This window comes from Oryzias latipes, chromosome 22 (genome assembly GCF_002234675.1).
Source record: "Oryzias latipes chromosome 22, ASM223467v1".
Taxonomy (NCBI): domain Eukaryota; kingdom Metazoa; phylum Chordata; class Actinopteri; order Beloniformes; family Adrianichthyidae; genus Oryzias; species Oryzias latipes.
The window spans coordinates 6,644,577-6,659,987 of NC_019880.2; the positions used below are offsets into that span (position 1 = coordinate 6,644,577).

At 42.0% G+C, this 15,411-nt stretch overlaps 2 protein-coding genes across 4 annotated transcripts in view; both read left to right on the forward strand.

Moving 5' to 3' along the window:
• The first annotated feature begins 96 nt into the window (after nt 1-96).
• On the forward strand, nt 97-4,590 carry LOC101172542 (cell cycle control protein 50A). Of its 2 annotated transcripts, none has more exons than XM_020713390.2 (8): nt 97-328; nt 741-933; nt 1,650-1,757; nt 1,879-1,986; nt 2,120-2,207; nt 2,306-2,443; nt 2,551-2,757; nt 3,665-4,590. In XM_020713390.2, exons 2-8 carry the CDS (start codon nt 748-750, stop codon nt 3,841-3,843), a joined length of 1,014 nt encoding a protein of 337 aa, XP_020569049.1. In that variant the 5' UTR covers nt 97-328; nt 741-747; the 3' UTR covers nt 3,844-4,590. The 2 variants fall into 2 exon arrangements, with proteins under 2 accessions (XP_020569049.1, XP_023807720.1); XM_023951952.1 differs by having other exon boundaries at nt 98-343.
• An 868-nt stretch (nt 4,591-5,458) lies between these two features.
• Nucleotides 5,459-15,411, forward strand: part of dync1h1 (dynein cytoplasmic 1 heavy chain 1) — a 29,524-nt gene continuing 19,571 nt past the window's right edge. The window contains exons 1-19 of one of the 2 annotated variants that reach the window (XM_023952035.1): nt 5,459-5,802; nt 9,690-9,777; nt 9,857-10,030; nt 10,145-10,400; nt 10,492-10,678; nt 10,768-11,039; nt 11,127-11,354; nt 11,458-12,111; nt 12,198-12,620; nt 12,741-12,920; nt 13,028-13,177; nt 13,265-13,411; nt 13,613-13,753; nt 13,851-14,027; nt 14,228-14,338; nt 14,434-14,553; nt 14,635-14,874; nt 15,009-15,164; nt 15,246-15,359. In XM_023952035.1, coding sequence (XP_023807803.1) covers nt 5,553-5,802; nt 9,690-9,777; nt 9,857-10,030; nt 10,145-10,400; nt 10,492-10,678; nt 10,768-11,039; nt 11,127-11,354; nt 11,458-12,111; nt 12,198-12,620; nt 12,741-12,920; nt 13,028-13,177; nt 13,265-13,411; nt 13,613-13,753; nt 13,851-14,027; nt 14,228-14,338; nt 14,434-14,553; nt 14,635-14,874; nt 15,009-15,164; nt 15,246-15,359 — 4,068 coding nt within the window. In that variant the 5' untranslated portion in view covers nt 5,459-5,552. The remainder of the gene's footprint in view (nt 5,803-9,689; nt 9,778-9,856; nt 10,031-10,144; nt 10,401-10,491; nt 10,679-10,767; nt 11,040-11,126; nt 11,355-11,457; nt 12,112-12,197; nt 12,621-12,740; nt 12,921-13,027; nt 13,178-13,264; nt 13,412-13,612; nt 13,754-13,850; nt 14,028-14,227; nt 14,339-14,433; nt 14,554-14,634; nt 14,875-15,008; nt 15,165-15,245; nt 15,360-15,411) is intronic. The other variant, XM_023952036.1, reaches the window with a different exon arrangement.

Below are 15,411 nucleotides of genomic sequence, written 5' to 3' on the forward strand. Positions count from 1 at the left end.
AAAAGAAGGTGACATCACTACGGGTCGAGAAACAAAGTGGAGACATTTTTCTGTATCCTTGCGCGGTCAGGATTTTTTTTTACCCCCATTTGAGTTTTTTTTTTTATCTAAATCTGTTATATTTACATACACAATATTTTTAATGGATTGAATTTGTTTTAGTATATTTTTTAGCTGGCACTTGGTTTATTTACTGGTAAAAAGTAGGACCAATAGGGGTGTGGTCAGAAACAGGTATAGGTGAGCCTATTTAGTGACTCGGTGGCGGTCTCCTAAAGTTAGCCTAACGCTGAACACTTTGATGTTTTAGCGTCTTTTTTCTTTTAAAGTGAGTCTACTGGATGTAAGTAACTTCTAAGATTATAGTTTATAAAAATCTTTAACAAAACGTTTTATTATCCAGGTACGTTGAGGTAAAAGTCGCTCAAATGTCCCTCATGATGAGGTGTTACTCTTTTGTTTTTCGAAAACTTAAAAGATAAAAAAGGAGTTTATTTTAAATGTTTTACCGATTTTTGATGCATAGTTAGTAACGTTAACTTCAATAAACTGAAATGTCGGGAGACATTAAAAAAAGGAAGCTATCTCTTAAATCCTCAAAACTGTGTTTGAGGAATTAAGTGCTTTAAATCTCATGAATTTAGACTAAAAGAAGGCAGTGCTTTTATTTGACTGAAAACATGCTTAACACTTTGTGAAATTAAAGATAATGAAATAATTATGAACATGCGTTTTTACAGGACAACCATGAAGGAAGAGGGGAACTACGCGAACCGGCCGAGCAACACTGCTTTCACGCAGCAGAGGCTTCCGGCTTGGCAGCCTATGCTCTCTGCAGGCGTTGTCATCCCGGGCTTCCTGCTCATCGGCCTGGCGTTCATCGGGATTGGAGTGGGTCTCCTCATCACTTCAAGGAGTATCCAGGTGTTGGAGGTGGGAGACTGGAAGCAAACATTCGTTAAAACCAAAGATCAAAAATGTTAAGAAGAAAGCTGTTTGCATAGATGATATCATTATTTATGTGGTTGTTGATTTGGCTGTTTTTCGTTCTGACTTCTTCCTAAAGTCCCACTCCAAACATCTTTTTTAAAATCTATTTTAAAAGCGTTCCCAGTGGTCTTTTGATTATGATTGTGCAGTTTTAAGCCAAAATTAAGAAAAGATTTGCCTCTAGGCTTGTGAATGGGACTGTTGGCTCGGAAGTAAGCCTCTGCTGATATCCCATCATCCCTTATTTTTTTTTTTTTTTTTAACATTCTTTCCCGCTAGCTTACAGCCCTTCACAACCCAAAGCTAACATTAGCAGTGCAACAAAAACAGTATCGAAGCTATGCAGCCGTGCAGTTTTGAGTTAGGTGCCACCTCGGACGAGGAAAACAAAGACGTGCATGGATCTATTTTTTTTGCAAGTGGATGCATCAGAATGGAGCAGGGAGACTTTGGCCCACCCATTTCACTTGCATACAGTTTATATCATAAATTATTTTACAAATGTCCTGCATTTTGAGAAAGGTTCTACAAGAACACGTTTAAAACACCATAATCACGATTATCATCGGAATGGGTCTTTAAAGATGTCTAACAGCTATATGACTGACTACTTCAACTAACTATTCATGATCTATTGTTTTTTTTCTTTCCCCACACAGCTGGATTACACTGGAACTGAGACATCATCTCCCTGTTATCAATGCACCATGTCAAACCAGAGTAACTGTGTGTGCAAGCTGAGTTTTTCCATTGGGACCCTGTTTAAGGTTTGGACAGTCATTTTACACACTTGCACGTAGAAGTCTTAGGCATTGGCTATGGTAAACAATATTTCAACTGTGATGCTTTGTTTTCTTTTTGTTTGTCCTACCTTTTTCTGCACCGTAGGGGCCCGTCTTCTTTTACTACGGCTTGACCAATTACTTCCAGAACCAAAGAAAATATGGAGTCTCAAAAGATTTTAATCAGCTCATTGGAGACGTGTCGTATTTTAAAGTAAGAAGACAGAAAAACTCTCAAAATAGCCACATTTGCCTTTTTAATTTAAATTTTTGTGGTACAGGCTAATCCAAATGAGTACATTTTCTTCACATCTGTCTTGTGAATGTATTTTGGTCTATATTTGCAGAGTCCCTCTTCAGACTGTCAACCTTATCAGCGTGTCAACGGCAAACCCATCGTCCCCTGTGGGGCAATAGCAAACAGCATGTTCAATGGTACGTATTGAATCCTGTTATGAAGAAAATGATGGAGGGATTATTTCTTGCAGTTCAGCGCGCCTAAGTGTGGTGTTTTTGTCTGCATTTTTCCCCAGACACATTCAAGCTGTATCAGATCATAAATGGAAAGGAAGAACTGGTGCCATTTGATGGAAAAGGAATCGCTTGGTGGACTGACTACAATATCAAATACAGAAATCCCGATTATACGCCTCTGAAAAATGCTTTTAATGGTGACAAACTAAATTTAAGTTATCATAATTTATTTCCATTGGGAAAAAAAAAAAATTTTTATAGTTATTTATTTTTTTGTTAAACGCTGGCCCACTCTGACTTTCAGACACAGAAAAACCCGTTTTTTGGACGAAGCCCGCTTACGAGCTTGACACCTCAGACGCGTCAAACAATGGCTTCATCAACCAAGACTTCCTTGTGTGGATGAGGAGGGCAGCCCTTCCAAATTTCAGAAAGCTGTATCGCCGAATCACAGAGGGGAACTACAAAGATGGTTTGCCAGCTGGAAACTACTCTCTTGAGATTTCCTACAGTATCCTTCTCATAATCAGCTGATTTTCCCTGTGGGGTTTGAAGCTGGTATGAAATATATTACAAAAAGGCAGCTCATATGTTTTTTTTATTTTACATTTACCAGTGTACATGAAAAGGGATGTTTTAGTTTTGGGATAGAAAAGTTTAATGAAATGTATATTTTTTAGACAGTTGAATATGACCAAAATCATTCTGCCATAAAAAGTAGAGGATGTTTTTCATGTGTGGTTGAAACACAACATCATACAAAATGACTATTGATCTATTATTGTGACTTAAATGGTTAAATCGACTTTTACATAGAAAACTATTTAGAGTACTATTCTGAACTTGTGTTTTATCTGAAGTTACTTGCACGTCACTGATCTCTGCTTTTATTTTGGTAGTTGGGTGTGGTTTCACCTTAAGGGGTCAGATGGAGTTCTTATTCACCTGGATTTAAATCCTGCAAGTAACAGGGAAATCCTCAGGCTTATGCAAACCACCCATGTAAATAATTGTTTTTGTTGGCAGAAACGACACAAACCTTTTTATTTTGTTGTTTTTGTCTTATTGACTGTGTATTTTGCAAGTAAAACACAATAAACTGCCATTTGAAACCGGTTTAAATCTATTGGTAGCCATATTTTGCTCAAATGGGAGACGGGTGACGCGAGGATAGGCAACTCGAGGGCCACAGAGTCTGCATGATTTCCAGATATCCAAGCCCTATTGATGACTGATCACCTGGTTCAGGTGTGTCCAGCCAATTAGAGCATGCCAGAGCAGGGGATGTTGGAAAACGTGCAGGAATGCGGCCCTTGAGTTGCCAGCATGTTGTTTAACTAGTAAAAGAAATGTTTTGTTTTTCAATGATCTTCTGCTGCATGTATACGTGTTGTATATTCTTAACGTTCACTCCCCAGACTATCCTGTTATAAGCTTTGAAGGGACAAAGAAGGTGACCTTCAGCAACGTGTCCTGGATGGGAGGACAGAATGAGTTTCTCGGCATCGCCTACCTGGTGATTGGCTCCATGTGTGTGGTCATGTCTGTAGTTATGCTCATCGTTTATGCCAAGTTCAGATTCCCTGAGGAAGATTGAGGGTTTTCTTTTCTTTTTTAATATTATTAGGGACTGTCATTCTCTGAGGGGTTACATCAGCTGTTTTTAAGTTTTTAAATATTATTCTAAGCTAGAAGAAAAACTCTTCTCCTGGTTCATGCAGAATCTTTTTATGAAATAGAATAACTTGTTTTGATTAACTTGGGTGTCTTTTGGATTAATTTGGTTTTGCCCTAAGTGATTAACAAAAAAAAACCTGGAACTTGTTTAGTAGATTTGCTTCTGTTTGGGTACATTGTGTTATCTGTAAGCACATCTGAGGCATGAGGCAAAACACTGCCAGTCAAACGATCATTGGTTTCCTAGCAAAGTTATGTTTTTATGTTATTTTTATTTTCTATTTTTATTTGTTTATTTTTGTCTACTGGAGAAATTCTTTGAGATTAAAACCATTAGTCACCCAAAAAGCCACGAGGCTAAACAATTTAGTACAAACATGGAGATTTAAAATGATTTTAACAAGGAAAGAAAGTTCATCATACTTTGACTCAGGAAACTGGTGTAGAGGCTGTTTTATTTATTATTTTGTGGTGTCTTTTATTGCTCTGAATTCATTTTTGTAAGTTTTGACCCTGTAGATTTTAGTTTTGGATATTTATTCAGTAAAATGGTGCAAAACCACTTCATGTTACTCCTCGTTGTGGGAATTAAATTAACTGAATGCAAACTTTGTAATGTTTACAGTTTATCTGTTCCTGTAAATAAAATAAAGATTCATGCCTCTAATGGTGACAATGTTTACTTCTTATGCCAATTTGATTGAAACTTTTAAATTGGCATGATGGGATCACCTTGTGAACTGTTTTCTCCCAGTAGTGATATTTCATGGACCCTTTAATTATGTTTTCTTTACTGCATCCATAAACGTCTTCTTTGGTGTTTTTTAAAGCCTCTTGCCTTGCAGCCCTAGAATCAGCATCCTTCTACCAATATATACTGTCTCTCCTGTGGACGTCCTAACAATCTCAGTCTGGCCTCTCTGATTTTATCTCCAAAACCTCTGTCTCTGATGCACACATTCCTGAATAGGATTTGTTAGGTTGCGTTAAAATATTAACAAATGTCAAAGTTTAAACTCAAAGTAAATGTTGGAACTCTAGGTCTTGGATAACTGAATTTTAAAAGAAAAAAAAATCAACTTTATATTTATGTTCCCAACTGTTTTACATTTCCTCCCACCCCTCCAAGTCACCCGTATCCTAATTATCTTCTTTACGCATTACATGTACTTTATTTTGCACTTTTAGATCTCTGCATTGCTTCTTTTACTGACTCAAGCAATAGTATCAAAAATCAATTGAATTTGTAAAAATGTATTATTTGGTGATATTGGGTTTGCAAAAAAACCCTCATCGCAATGCAAAAAAAGACATTTAAAAAAAATATTTTTTAGATATATTGCTGTGTCATCAAAGAATACTCTCTTTCCCCCTCTACCGGCAAAATATTTTGTATTTAAGGGGGAGAAAAAGAACAGCAGACGTGTGGTTGTTGTAGTTTTATGCTGCTAAAGGTCAACAGTTTCTTGGCTCACTGAACAACAAGAACCACAATGCCTTTCGCGTATAAAACCAATTTCCACAACTGCGGTGATTTCACTGTCAGCCTTTGACAGGGCTTCTTGGCCTTAGCATTGAGCGCGTGCACATCTGAATCCGGCCTCTGGTTTCGGTTGGCTTTCTCGGAGGATGTCTGACGGCGGGGGGACGGAGGAGAACTCCGGCACCATGGAGGTGTCGGCCGTTCAAACGGTTGCGGACACTTCGGTGCTGCAGAAGCACATTCGGAAACTGGTGCCGCTGCTCTTGGAAGATGGCGGCGAGGCCCCGGCCTCACTGGAAACCGCCCTGGAGGAGAAGAGCGCTGTGGAGCAGATGAAGAAATTCCTGGGAGACTCGCAGATTCACACTATCCTGGTGGAGAGATCAGCCCTCAAAGGTAGAATTTGACGGGAGTCAATTGCGAATGTCCAAATTGAACGACAGAAATGTTTTTACTCTGTAAATGGGCGTAGCATTATGCCCTACACACTAAAAAATGACGTCAGTGCCCCAAAAGCTAGCTTGATAAAGTAGCCAACCTACAAAACAAAAATACCCACCTACATAATATTTATGGAACAAAATATGATTTTAAAATATAACACCCCTAAATCTGTACATTACGTTTTCTATAATTGTGCATTTTCTTTGAGCTGTGTCTGAAATCAGTTGCTTTAAATTGCAAATAAAAAAGTATAGTGTCATGAACTTCACCATTGAAGGGGTGATGGTGAATGTAGTCAGTGGGTATGCGCCACAGGTTGGCTGTGAGTTAGAAGTGAAGGAGAGATTCTGGAGTGAGTTGGATGAGGTCATAGAGAGTTTTCCCAGAGGAGAGAGAGTTGTTATTGGAGCAGACTTTAATGGGCATGTTGGTGAGGGCAACAGAGGTGATGAGGAGGTGATGGGCAGGTTTGGTGTGAAGGAAAGGAATCTGGAGGGACAGATGGTGGTGGACTTTGCGAAGAGGATGGAAATGGCTGTAGTCAACACTTACTTCCAGAAGAGAGAGGAACATAGAGTGACATACAGAAGTGGAGGTAGGAGTACTCAGGTGGACTACATCCTATGTAGACGAGGTCATTTGAGAGAGGTTAATGACTGCAAAGTGGTGGTAGGAGAGAGTGTAGCCAGACAGCACCGCATGGTGGTGTGTAAGACGACTCTGGAGGTCAGGAAGAAGAAGATAGGGAAAACAGAAAAGAAGACCAAGTGGTGGAAGCTACAGAATGAAGAAACTTGTGAGGAATTTAGGCAGAAGTTGAGGCAGGTCCTGGGTGGTCAGGATGAGCTTCCAGAGGACTGGGAAACTACAGCAGAGATTATCAGGGAAACAGGTAGGAAGGTGCTCGGTGTTTCATCTGGAAAGAGGAAAGACGGTAAAGAGACTTGGTGGTGGAATGAGGAAGTACAGGAATGCGTCCAGAGGAAGAGGTTGGCTAAAAGGAAGTGGGATGTAGAAAGGACTGAGGAAGGTAGACAGGAGTACAAGGAAGCGCAGCGTAGAGTGAAGAGAGAGGTGGCAAAGGCCAAACAGAAAGCTTACGATGAGCTATATGACAGGTTAGACACAAAGGAAGGAGAGAAGGACTTGTACAGACTAGCCAGACAGAGAGACAGAGATGGGAAGGACGTGCAACAGATAAGGGTGATTAAGGACAGAGATGGAAAGGTGCTAACAACCCAGGAGAGTGTACAGAAAAGATGGAAGGAGTATTTTGAGGAGCTGATGAACGAGGAAAATGACAGGGAAAGAAGGGAGGAAGATGTGGTTGTTGTGGAGCAGGAAGTAGCAGAGATTGGAAAGGATGAGGTTAGGAAGGCTCTGAAAAGGATGAAGAGCGGAAAGGCCGTTGGTCCTGATGACGTACCTGTGGAGGTATGGAAGTGCTTAGGAGAGGCAGCAGTGGAATTTCTAACAAGTTTGTTCAATAGGATTTTAGAGAGTGAGAAGATGCCTGAGGAATGGAGGAGAAGCGTTCTGGTTCCGATCTTTAAGAACAAGGGTGACACGCAGAACTGCAGCAACTATAGAGGAATAAAGTTGATGAGCCACACAATGAAGCTGTGGGAAAGAGTAGTGGAAGCCAGGCTTAGGAAGAAGGTGGAGATTTGTGAGCAGCAGTATGGTTTCATGCCCCGTAAGAGCACCACTGATGCCATTTTTGCTTTGAGAATGTTGATGGAAAAGTACAGAGAAGGTCAGAAGGAGCTGCATTGTGTGTTCGTAGATTTAGAGAAGGCGTATGACAGGGTGCCGAGGGAGGAGCTGTGGTACTGTATGAGGTCGTCTGGAGTGGCAGAGAAGTATGTCAGAGTAGTTCAGGACATGTATGAGAGAAGTATGACGGTGGTGAGATGTGCTGTAGGTCAGACAGAGGAGTTCAAGGTGGAGGTGGGACTACACCAAGGATCAGCTTTGAGTCCTTTTTTGTTTGCTATGCTGATGGACAGGCTGACAGACGAGGTAAGACAGGAATCTCCCTGGACAATGATGTTTGCGGATGACATTGTAATTTGCAGTAAGAGTAGAGAGCAGGTGGAGGAACAGCTAGAGAGGTGGAGGTTTGCTCTGGAAAGAAGAGGTATGAAGGTCAGTCGTAGTAAGACAGAATACATGTGTCTGAACGAGAGGGATCAAGGTAGAAGCATTACGTTACAGGGGACTGAGGTGAAGAAGGTGCAGGAGTTTAAGTACTTGGGGTCAACAGTTCAGTGTGATGGGGAGTGTGGAAAAGAGGTGAAGAGGCGAGTGCAGGCAGGTTGGAGCGGGTGGAGGAAAGTGTCAGGAGTGTTGTGTGACAGAAGAGTGCCAGCAAGACTCAAAGGAAAGGTGTACAAGACAGTGGTGAGACCAGCTCTGCTCTATGGGTTAGAGACGGTAGCAATGAGACAGAGACAAGAGGCTGAGATGGAGGTAGCAGAGATGAAGATGTTGAGGTTCTCCTTAGGAGTGACCAGGTTAGACAGGATAAGGAACGAGTACATCAGAGGGACGGCTCATGTTGCCTGTGTTAGCGACAAAGTCAGAGAAGCCAGACTGAGCTGGTTTGGACATGTTCAGAGGAGGGATAGTGGATATATTGGTAGAAGGATGTTGGAGATGGAGCTGCCTGGCCGGAGGGCAAGAGGACGGCCAAAGAGGAGATATATGGATGTCTTAACAGAGGACATGAAGTTGGCTAATGTTAGGGTAGATGATGTTCATGATAGAGTGAGGTGGAAAAGGATGATTCGCTGTGGCGACCCCTGATGGGAAAAGCCGAAAGAGAAAGAAGAAGAACTTCCAATACATTAATTATGGCTTTCGGTTCTGATGATAAACAATATAGAAAATTTTAAATAGATAAATGCAGGGTAAAACGTTTTTTCCTAATTTTCTTTGGATGTGTTACCAAATTTTCATCAAGTTTATAGCAAAAACATTTTTGTATTATTATTTATTATTATTATTATTATTATTATTATTATTATTATTATTTATATTATCTGTATATCATTTCTTAATTTATAATTTTTTGTTCACGTTTCCCTTGCTATCATTATTTTGTGTAAAACTTTTCTGGTCATTGCTGCGTTTTGGATGTACTTTTTTACCTGTTCTGTAAATATTCATACATTTTTAATATAGTATAAATATTGTTTTTTTATATGTTTATATTTAATAAAGTTTGACCCCAAACAAAGTAGCTAACCTGTCATTCAACTCAAAAGAATTTAAGACCGCTACGCCACACTGTAGGAAACCATTACAACAAAAAAGACAAACGTTTAATACTGGCTCACACTAATGATTGCAGATATTCTAAATAACCGTTTACTATAAATGTAGCATTAGCTAGTAGCAAGGTTGTGCTAAACCAAAGTTTCAGAAATATGAATACCGGTATGTATCCTCTGGCATTTTGAGGTTTCATCATGTGGTTCAACTTTTACCAATGAGTTCATTGTCTTAGATTTCCTTCTGGTAAATCAGGCCATAGCTTATAAATTGCTTTTCCATTACAAGATTGAGTTTTTTTTTTTTTTTTAAGTTTCATGTGACCAGCTACAGTCTCTACAGCCTGTAGGCGTTGGTCTCTTCCCCTGCTCACTGATGGATTAGTGGGAAAGTCAGATGCTGCAGATGGAGTCATTTTTTTAACCCCCTCCAGATTTGCAACAAGAAAAGCTGTTAACAGCTGTTACAAAACACCCAAAGGATTTGGCTCACCATTAAATTGTGGTTTTACTTTGCTTTTTTTTTTATTTGTTACTAAACCTTTCCTGACTTGTTCTTCACAGAGGATGTGGGAGATGAAGGGGAAGAGGAAAAAGAGTGCATCTCTTACAACATCAGCATTGACATTCGCTATGGCGTCAAGTCGAACAGGTAAATATTAGATATTATCAACAATATCAACTGCAAAAATTTTAAATGCAAAGCGTGGCTAAAAAATGTCCTCCTGCAGCTTGGCGTTAATCAAGAGGACAGGTGTCATTGATGCAGACAAGCCCATATCTACTCAAGTTCGAGTGTTGACGCTGAGTGAAGATTCTCCCTACGAGACTCTGCACTCTTTCATCAGCAACGCTGTTTCTCCGTTCTTCAAGTCTTACATCCGAGAGTCTGGCAAGGCTGATAGGTATTGTTTTAAAAAAATGCAGTTGCCACACATCCTAGACTGGGCATTAAGTAAAGAGCGCAACAAAGGAAAAATAATAAACTAATCCCACAATCTATTATCATAATCCTCCAGAGATGGAGATAAAATGGCCCCTTCTGTTGAGAAGAAGATTGCCGAGCTGGAGATGGGTCTTCTCCACCTGCAGCAGAACATTGAGATCCCCGAAATCAGCCTTCCCATTCACGCCACCATCACAAACATTGCCAAGCAATGTTATGAGCGTGGGGAGAAACCGAAGGTCACCGACTTTGGTGACAAAGTTGAAGACCCGACCTTCCTCAACCAATTGCAGTCTGGAGTTAACCGCTGGATCAGGGAGATCCAGAAGGCAAGACAAAAAAATCTTTCTGTTTCAAATCTCAGTGAAGTACCTCGTTGTTGGATATTACTCATTTAAATTTGACAATGACCTTTGGCAGGTGACAAAGCTTGATCGGGACCCAGCTTCAGGCACAGCCTTGCAGGAGATCAGTTTCTGGCTGAACTTGGAAAGAGCCCTCAACAGGATCCAGGAGAAGAGAGAGAGCCCGGAGGTTCTGCTCACACTGGACATCCTGAAACACGGCAAACGTTTCCACGCCACTGTGAGCTTTGACACAGACACAGGTGAGTGAGCCATAAAAGGGAAGAACTTTTTCTTGTTGTTTTAGTGTGAATAAATGCTGATCTTTCCATCATCTGTTTACTCTCTACAGGTCTGAAACAGGCTGTAGAAACAGTTAACGACTACAATCCACTAATGAAGGACTTCCCTCTTAATGACCTGCTGTCTGCCTCAGAGCTAGATAAAATCCGTCAGGCTCTGATGGCCATATTTACTCACATGAAGAAGATACGCAATACTAAGTATCCCATCCAGAGAGCACTGCGTCTCGTGGAGGCCATCTCTCGAGACTTAAGCTCCCAGCTTTTGAAGGTGTTGGGCACCAGAAAGCTCATGCATGTCGCTTACGAGGAATTTGAAAAGGTGGGAGTTGAGTGGTGTCTATTTTTATGTCTTCAAAAGAAGAGTTCAGATTTTCTAAGAAATGATAATAAAAATCCTTTGCTCCAGGTGATGGTGGCTTGCTTTGAGGTGTTCCAGACCTGGGAGGATGAGTACGAGAAACTCCAGGTGCTGCTGAGGGATATTGTAAAGCGCAAAAGGGAGGAGAACCTTAAGATGGTGTGGCGTCTGAGCCCTGCACACAGGAAGCTGCAGTCCAGGCTCGACCACATGAGGCGTTTCAGAAGACAGCACGAGCAGCTGAGGGCTGTCATTGTTCGTGTTCTTAGGCCTCAGGTGAACACCCTTTGGTATCTTCAATAACCACATTTGTGCTGACCTATTACTACCCTGGATTGACTCTTACAGCATGAATACTAAAGGGGCTTGCTGTTGACAGGTGTCTGCAGTGCAGCAGCACGCTCCTGGGGAGACCGTTGAACCCGAAGACATGAAGGTAGCAGGAGTGCTCTTTGATGCTGCTGATGCCAATGCCATTGAAGAGGTGAACTTGGCATATGAGAACGTCAAAGAGGTAGATGGTCTAGATGTGTCTAAAGAAGGCATGGAAGCCTGGGAAGCTGCCATGAAGCGCTACGATGAACGCATTGACCGCGTGGAGACGCGCATCACCGCCCGCCTGCGCGATCAGCTCGGAACAGCCAAGAACGCCAACGAGATGTTCCGTATATTTTCCCGCTTCAATGCTCTGTTTGTGCGTCCCCACATCCGTGGCGCCATCCGGGAGTACCAGACGCAGCTGATCCAGCGTGTGAAAGACGACATCGAGTCGCTGCATGACAAGTTCAAAGTGCAGTACCCTCAAAGCCAAGCGTGTAAAATGAGCCACGTTCGAGATCTGCCGCCCGTGTCAGGCTCCATCATTTGGGCTAAGCAGATTGACCGTCAGCTCACTGCGTATATGAAGAGGGTGGAGGATGTTTTGGGCAAAGGTTGGGAGAACCATGTGGAAGGGTTAAAGCTGAAACAGGACGGAGATAGCTTCAGAGCTAAACTCAACACCCAAGAGATCTTTGATGACTGGGCTCGCAAGGTACACATCCATGCAGTGCTGCTTCTGTTTACCTTTCTAAAAGACTGTTGGCATTTGGTAAAATCTTTCATTCTTTTCTAAACCAGGTGCAGCAGCGTAACCTTGGTGTTTCTGGACGGATCTTCACAATTGAGACTTCCCGTGCGCGTGGAAGGACAGGCAACATGCTTAAACTCAAAGTGAACTTCCTCCCAGAGATCATCACCTTATCCAAGGAGGTCCGCAACCTCAAGTGGCTCAGCTTCCGTGTTCCTTTGGCCATCGTCAACAAAGCCCACCAAGCCAATCAACTCTACCCATTTGCCATCTCTCTGATTGAAAGCGTTCGCACCTACGAGCGTACTTGTGAGAAAGTGGAGGAGAGGTCCTCCATCTCCCTGCTGGTCGCTGGACTCAAGAAGGAGGTCCAGGCTCTGGTGACTGAAGGCATCACTCTGGTGTGGGAATCTTACAAGCTGGATCCCTACGTGCAGAGATTGGCTGAGACGGTCTTCAACTTCCAGGAGAAGGTTAGGCTTCCAGGGATCAAGTCATTCTTGTATTGTACTGGTTAAACGTTTGGATTGCCATTCCTTAACCAAGCTTTTTCTATTTCCTAACTTTTGTCGGATAAATTGTGTTTTTTCCAGGTGGATGATCTCTTGCTGATTGAGGAAAAAATAGATCTGGAAGTTCGCTCTCTGGAAACTTGCATGTTCGACAACAGGACCTTTTCTGACATCCTAAACCGCGTCCAGAAAGCTGTGGATGACCTTAACCTCCATTCTTATTCCAACTTGCCAATTTGGGTCAACAAGTTAGACATTGAGGTATTTAGGATAAAATAATGTACCGTTTGTATTTCTGTCAACTTTTTTCTCCTTAATTTATTTCTTTATTTGGTCTTGAGACTGATGGTTGAGGATATTTTTTTCAGATTGAACGCATCCTGGGCGTGCGTCTTCAGGCCGGTCTCAAAGCCTGGACCCAGGTGCTCCGAGGACAGGTGGAGGACAAAGCTGATGTGGACATGGACACTGAAGCTCCACAAGTCGGCCACAAACCTGGAGGGGACCCCAAGATTAAGGTACACTATGTAAACGACTAAAGGAGGACTCACTTGTTTACAAATTTGATCGCTTGATTTGAACCGCCTAACTTCTTTTATTCTTAGAATGTGGTTCATGAGCTGAGGATCACTAATCAGGTGATTTACCTTAACCCACCCATTGAGGACTGCCGCTACAAGCTCTACCAGGAGATGTTTGCTTGGAAGACGATCATTCTTTCACTCCCCAGGATCCAAAGCCAGAGATACCAGGTAAAACATTTAAGCATTAGTGTTCTAGATCGCTTACTAATGAGATGACGCCTAAGTCCCCCGGGGAAGAATATTTGTTGACCGACAGTGTCAACCATTATTTAGAGCCATTAGTTGAACAAGCCTCTGCAGAAGTCTACAATTTAGTTTCTGTTGTACTTTTACTGTTAAGATCTAGACCGACTTCTTCTTCCTCCCCAGGTTGGCGTCCACTACGAGCTTTCAGAAGAAGAGAAGTTCTACAGGAACGCTCTGACTAGAATGCCAGATGGGCCTGCAGCCTTGGAGGAAGCCTACAATGCAGTGGAAGACATCGTCAACGAGGTGGAGCAGTATGTAAAGGTACGAGACGCCTTATTTTGATATAAAATGTTTCTTTAATGCCTACCCAGTTCACAATGTTTGACTTCATTTCTTTGTCTTTCCCATCTCTGTCCAGGTGTGGCTGCAGTACCAATGCCTTTGGGACATGCAGGCCGAAAACATCTACAACCGCCTTGGTGAAGATCTTACCAAGTGGCAGGGCCTGCTAGTGCAGATCCGTAAAGCAAGAGGAACCTTTGACAATGCTGAAACCCGCAAGGACTTTGGGCCTGTGATCATCGACTATGGCAAGGTAGTGATGACTGACATTTTGTTTCTCAATATTTAAATTTTGAGATGTGGAATATTTTTAAGCCTAATTTGTGTGCAATATTTGTAGACAATCTATTTTTGAAGCTTTCTATTCTTGTTAGGGGATTTCCTTTCAGTGTTTACTTGTCAGAATAGATTTGTGCTCAAGCATTTAAAGTTCATATTTAAACCTCCAAACAGGTCCAGTCTAAGGTGAACTTGAAGTACGACTCTTGGCACAAAGAAGTCCTCAGCAAGTTTGGCCAGATGCTCGGCCAAAACATGCAGGACTTTCACTCCCAGATCTCCAAGGTAATCCATAACATGAGACTCATGTGGTTTCATTAAGAGCGGGATTTTTGTGCTGCTGTTAGCGTTTTGCTTAAAGCTTTCCTGTTTTTTACCAGTCTCGTCAAGATCTGGAGCAACATTCTGTGGACACAGCAAGCACCTCGGATGCTGTTAACTTCATTACATATGTCCAGACGCTGAAGCGGAAGATTAAACAGTTTGAGAAGAATGTGGAGGTAAGCACTCAGATTTTTTCTCTTTTTGTTGTTTTTCTTCAATGAAAATGGTCCTAACCTCCTCCTTTCTTTTATCTGCAGTTGTTCCGTAATGGGCAGCGTTTACTGGAGAAGCAAAGGTTCCAGTTCCCGCCCTCGTGGCTCTACATTGACAACATTGAGGGTGAATGGGGAGCTTTCAGTGACATCATGAAGCGGAAGGACACTGCTATCCAGCAACAGGTGGCCAACCTACAGATGAAGATCGTCCAGGAGGATAAAGCTGTGGAGAACCGAACCACTGACCTCCTCAATGACTGGGAGAAGACCAAACCAGTTGCAGTAAGAAAAACCTGAAATTCATCGCCAAAACTAAACCCACTTCTGGTTTAGTTATAAAAGAATGCCTCCTCTTTTACCACCTGTGTTACACATAAGATTTTATAGATTTTTTTTTTTTTTTTTTTTTTTTTAAGGGTAACTTGCGTCCAGAAGAGGCTCTTCAGTCTTTGACAATCTATGAAGGCAACTTTGGCCGCCTGAAGGTTGAAAGAGAGAAGTGCGCTCGCGCAAAAGAGGCTCTGGAGCTAACAGACACTGGTCTGCTCAGTGGAAGTGAAGAGAGGGTGCAGGTAAAGTGTATTACTTAATTTTGAGGTCTCACATTTATAAGGCAGTATCGTCTGTAAAGGTCTTTTTGACTTGATTTGCAGGTGGCATTGGAGGAACTGCATGACCTGAAAGAGGTGTGGACGGAGCTGGCAAAGGTGTGGGAGCAAATTGATCAGATGAAGGAACAGCCGTGGGTGTCTGTGCAGCCTCGCAAGGTACAACATGTTTGCTTATCTCCTGTTTACCTGCATTACGTCAAATTCATAC

What these genes read in the sequence shown, in the direction of transcription:
- LOC101172542 (XM_023951952.1), top strand. An exon ending in GAGACGTGTCGTATTTTAAA is followed by an intron (nt 1,987 to 2,119) that starts GTAAGAAGACAG and finishes CTATATTTGCAG; the next exon opens with AGTCCCTCTTCAGACTGTCA. An exon ending in AGCAAACAGCATGTTCAATG is followed by an intron (nt 2,208 to 2,305) that starts GTACGTATTGAA and finishes ATTTTTCCCCAG; the next exon opens with ACACATTCAAGCTGTATCAG.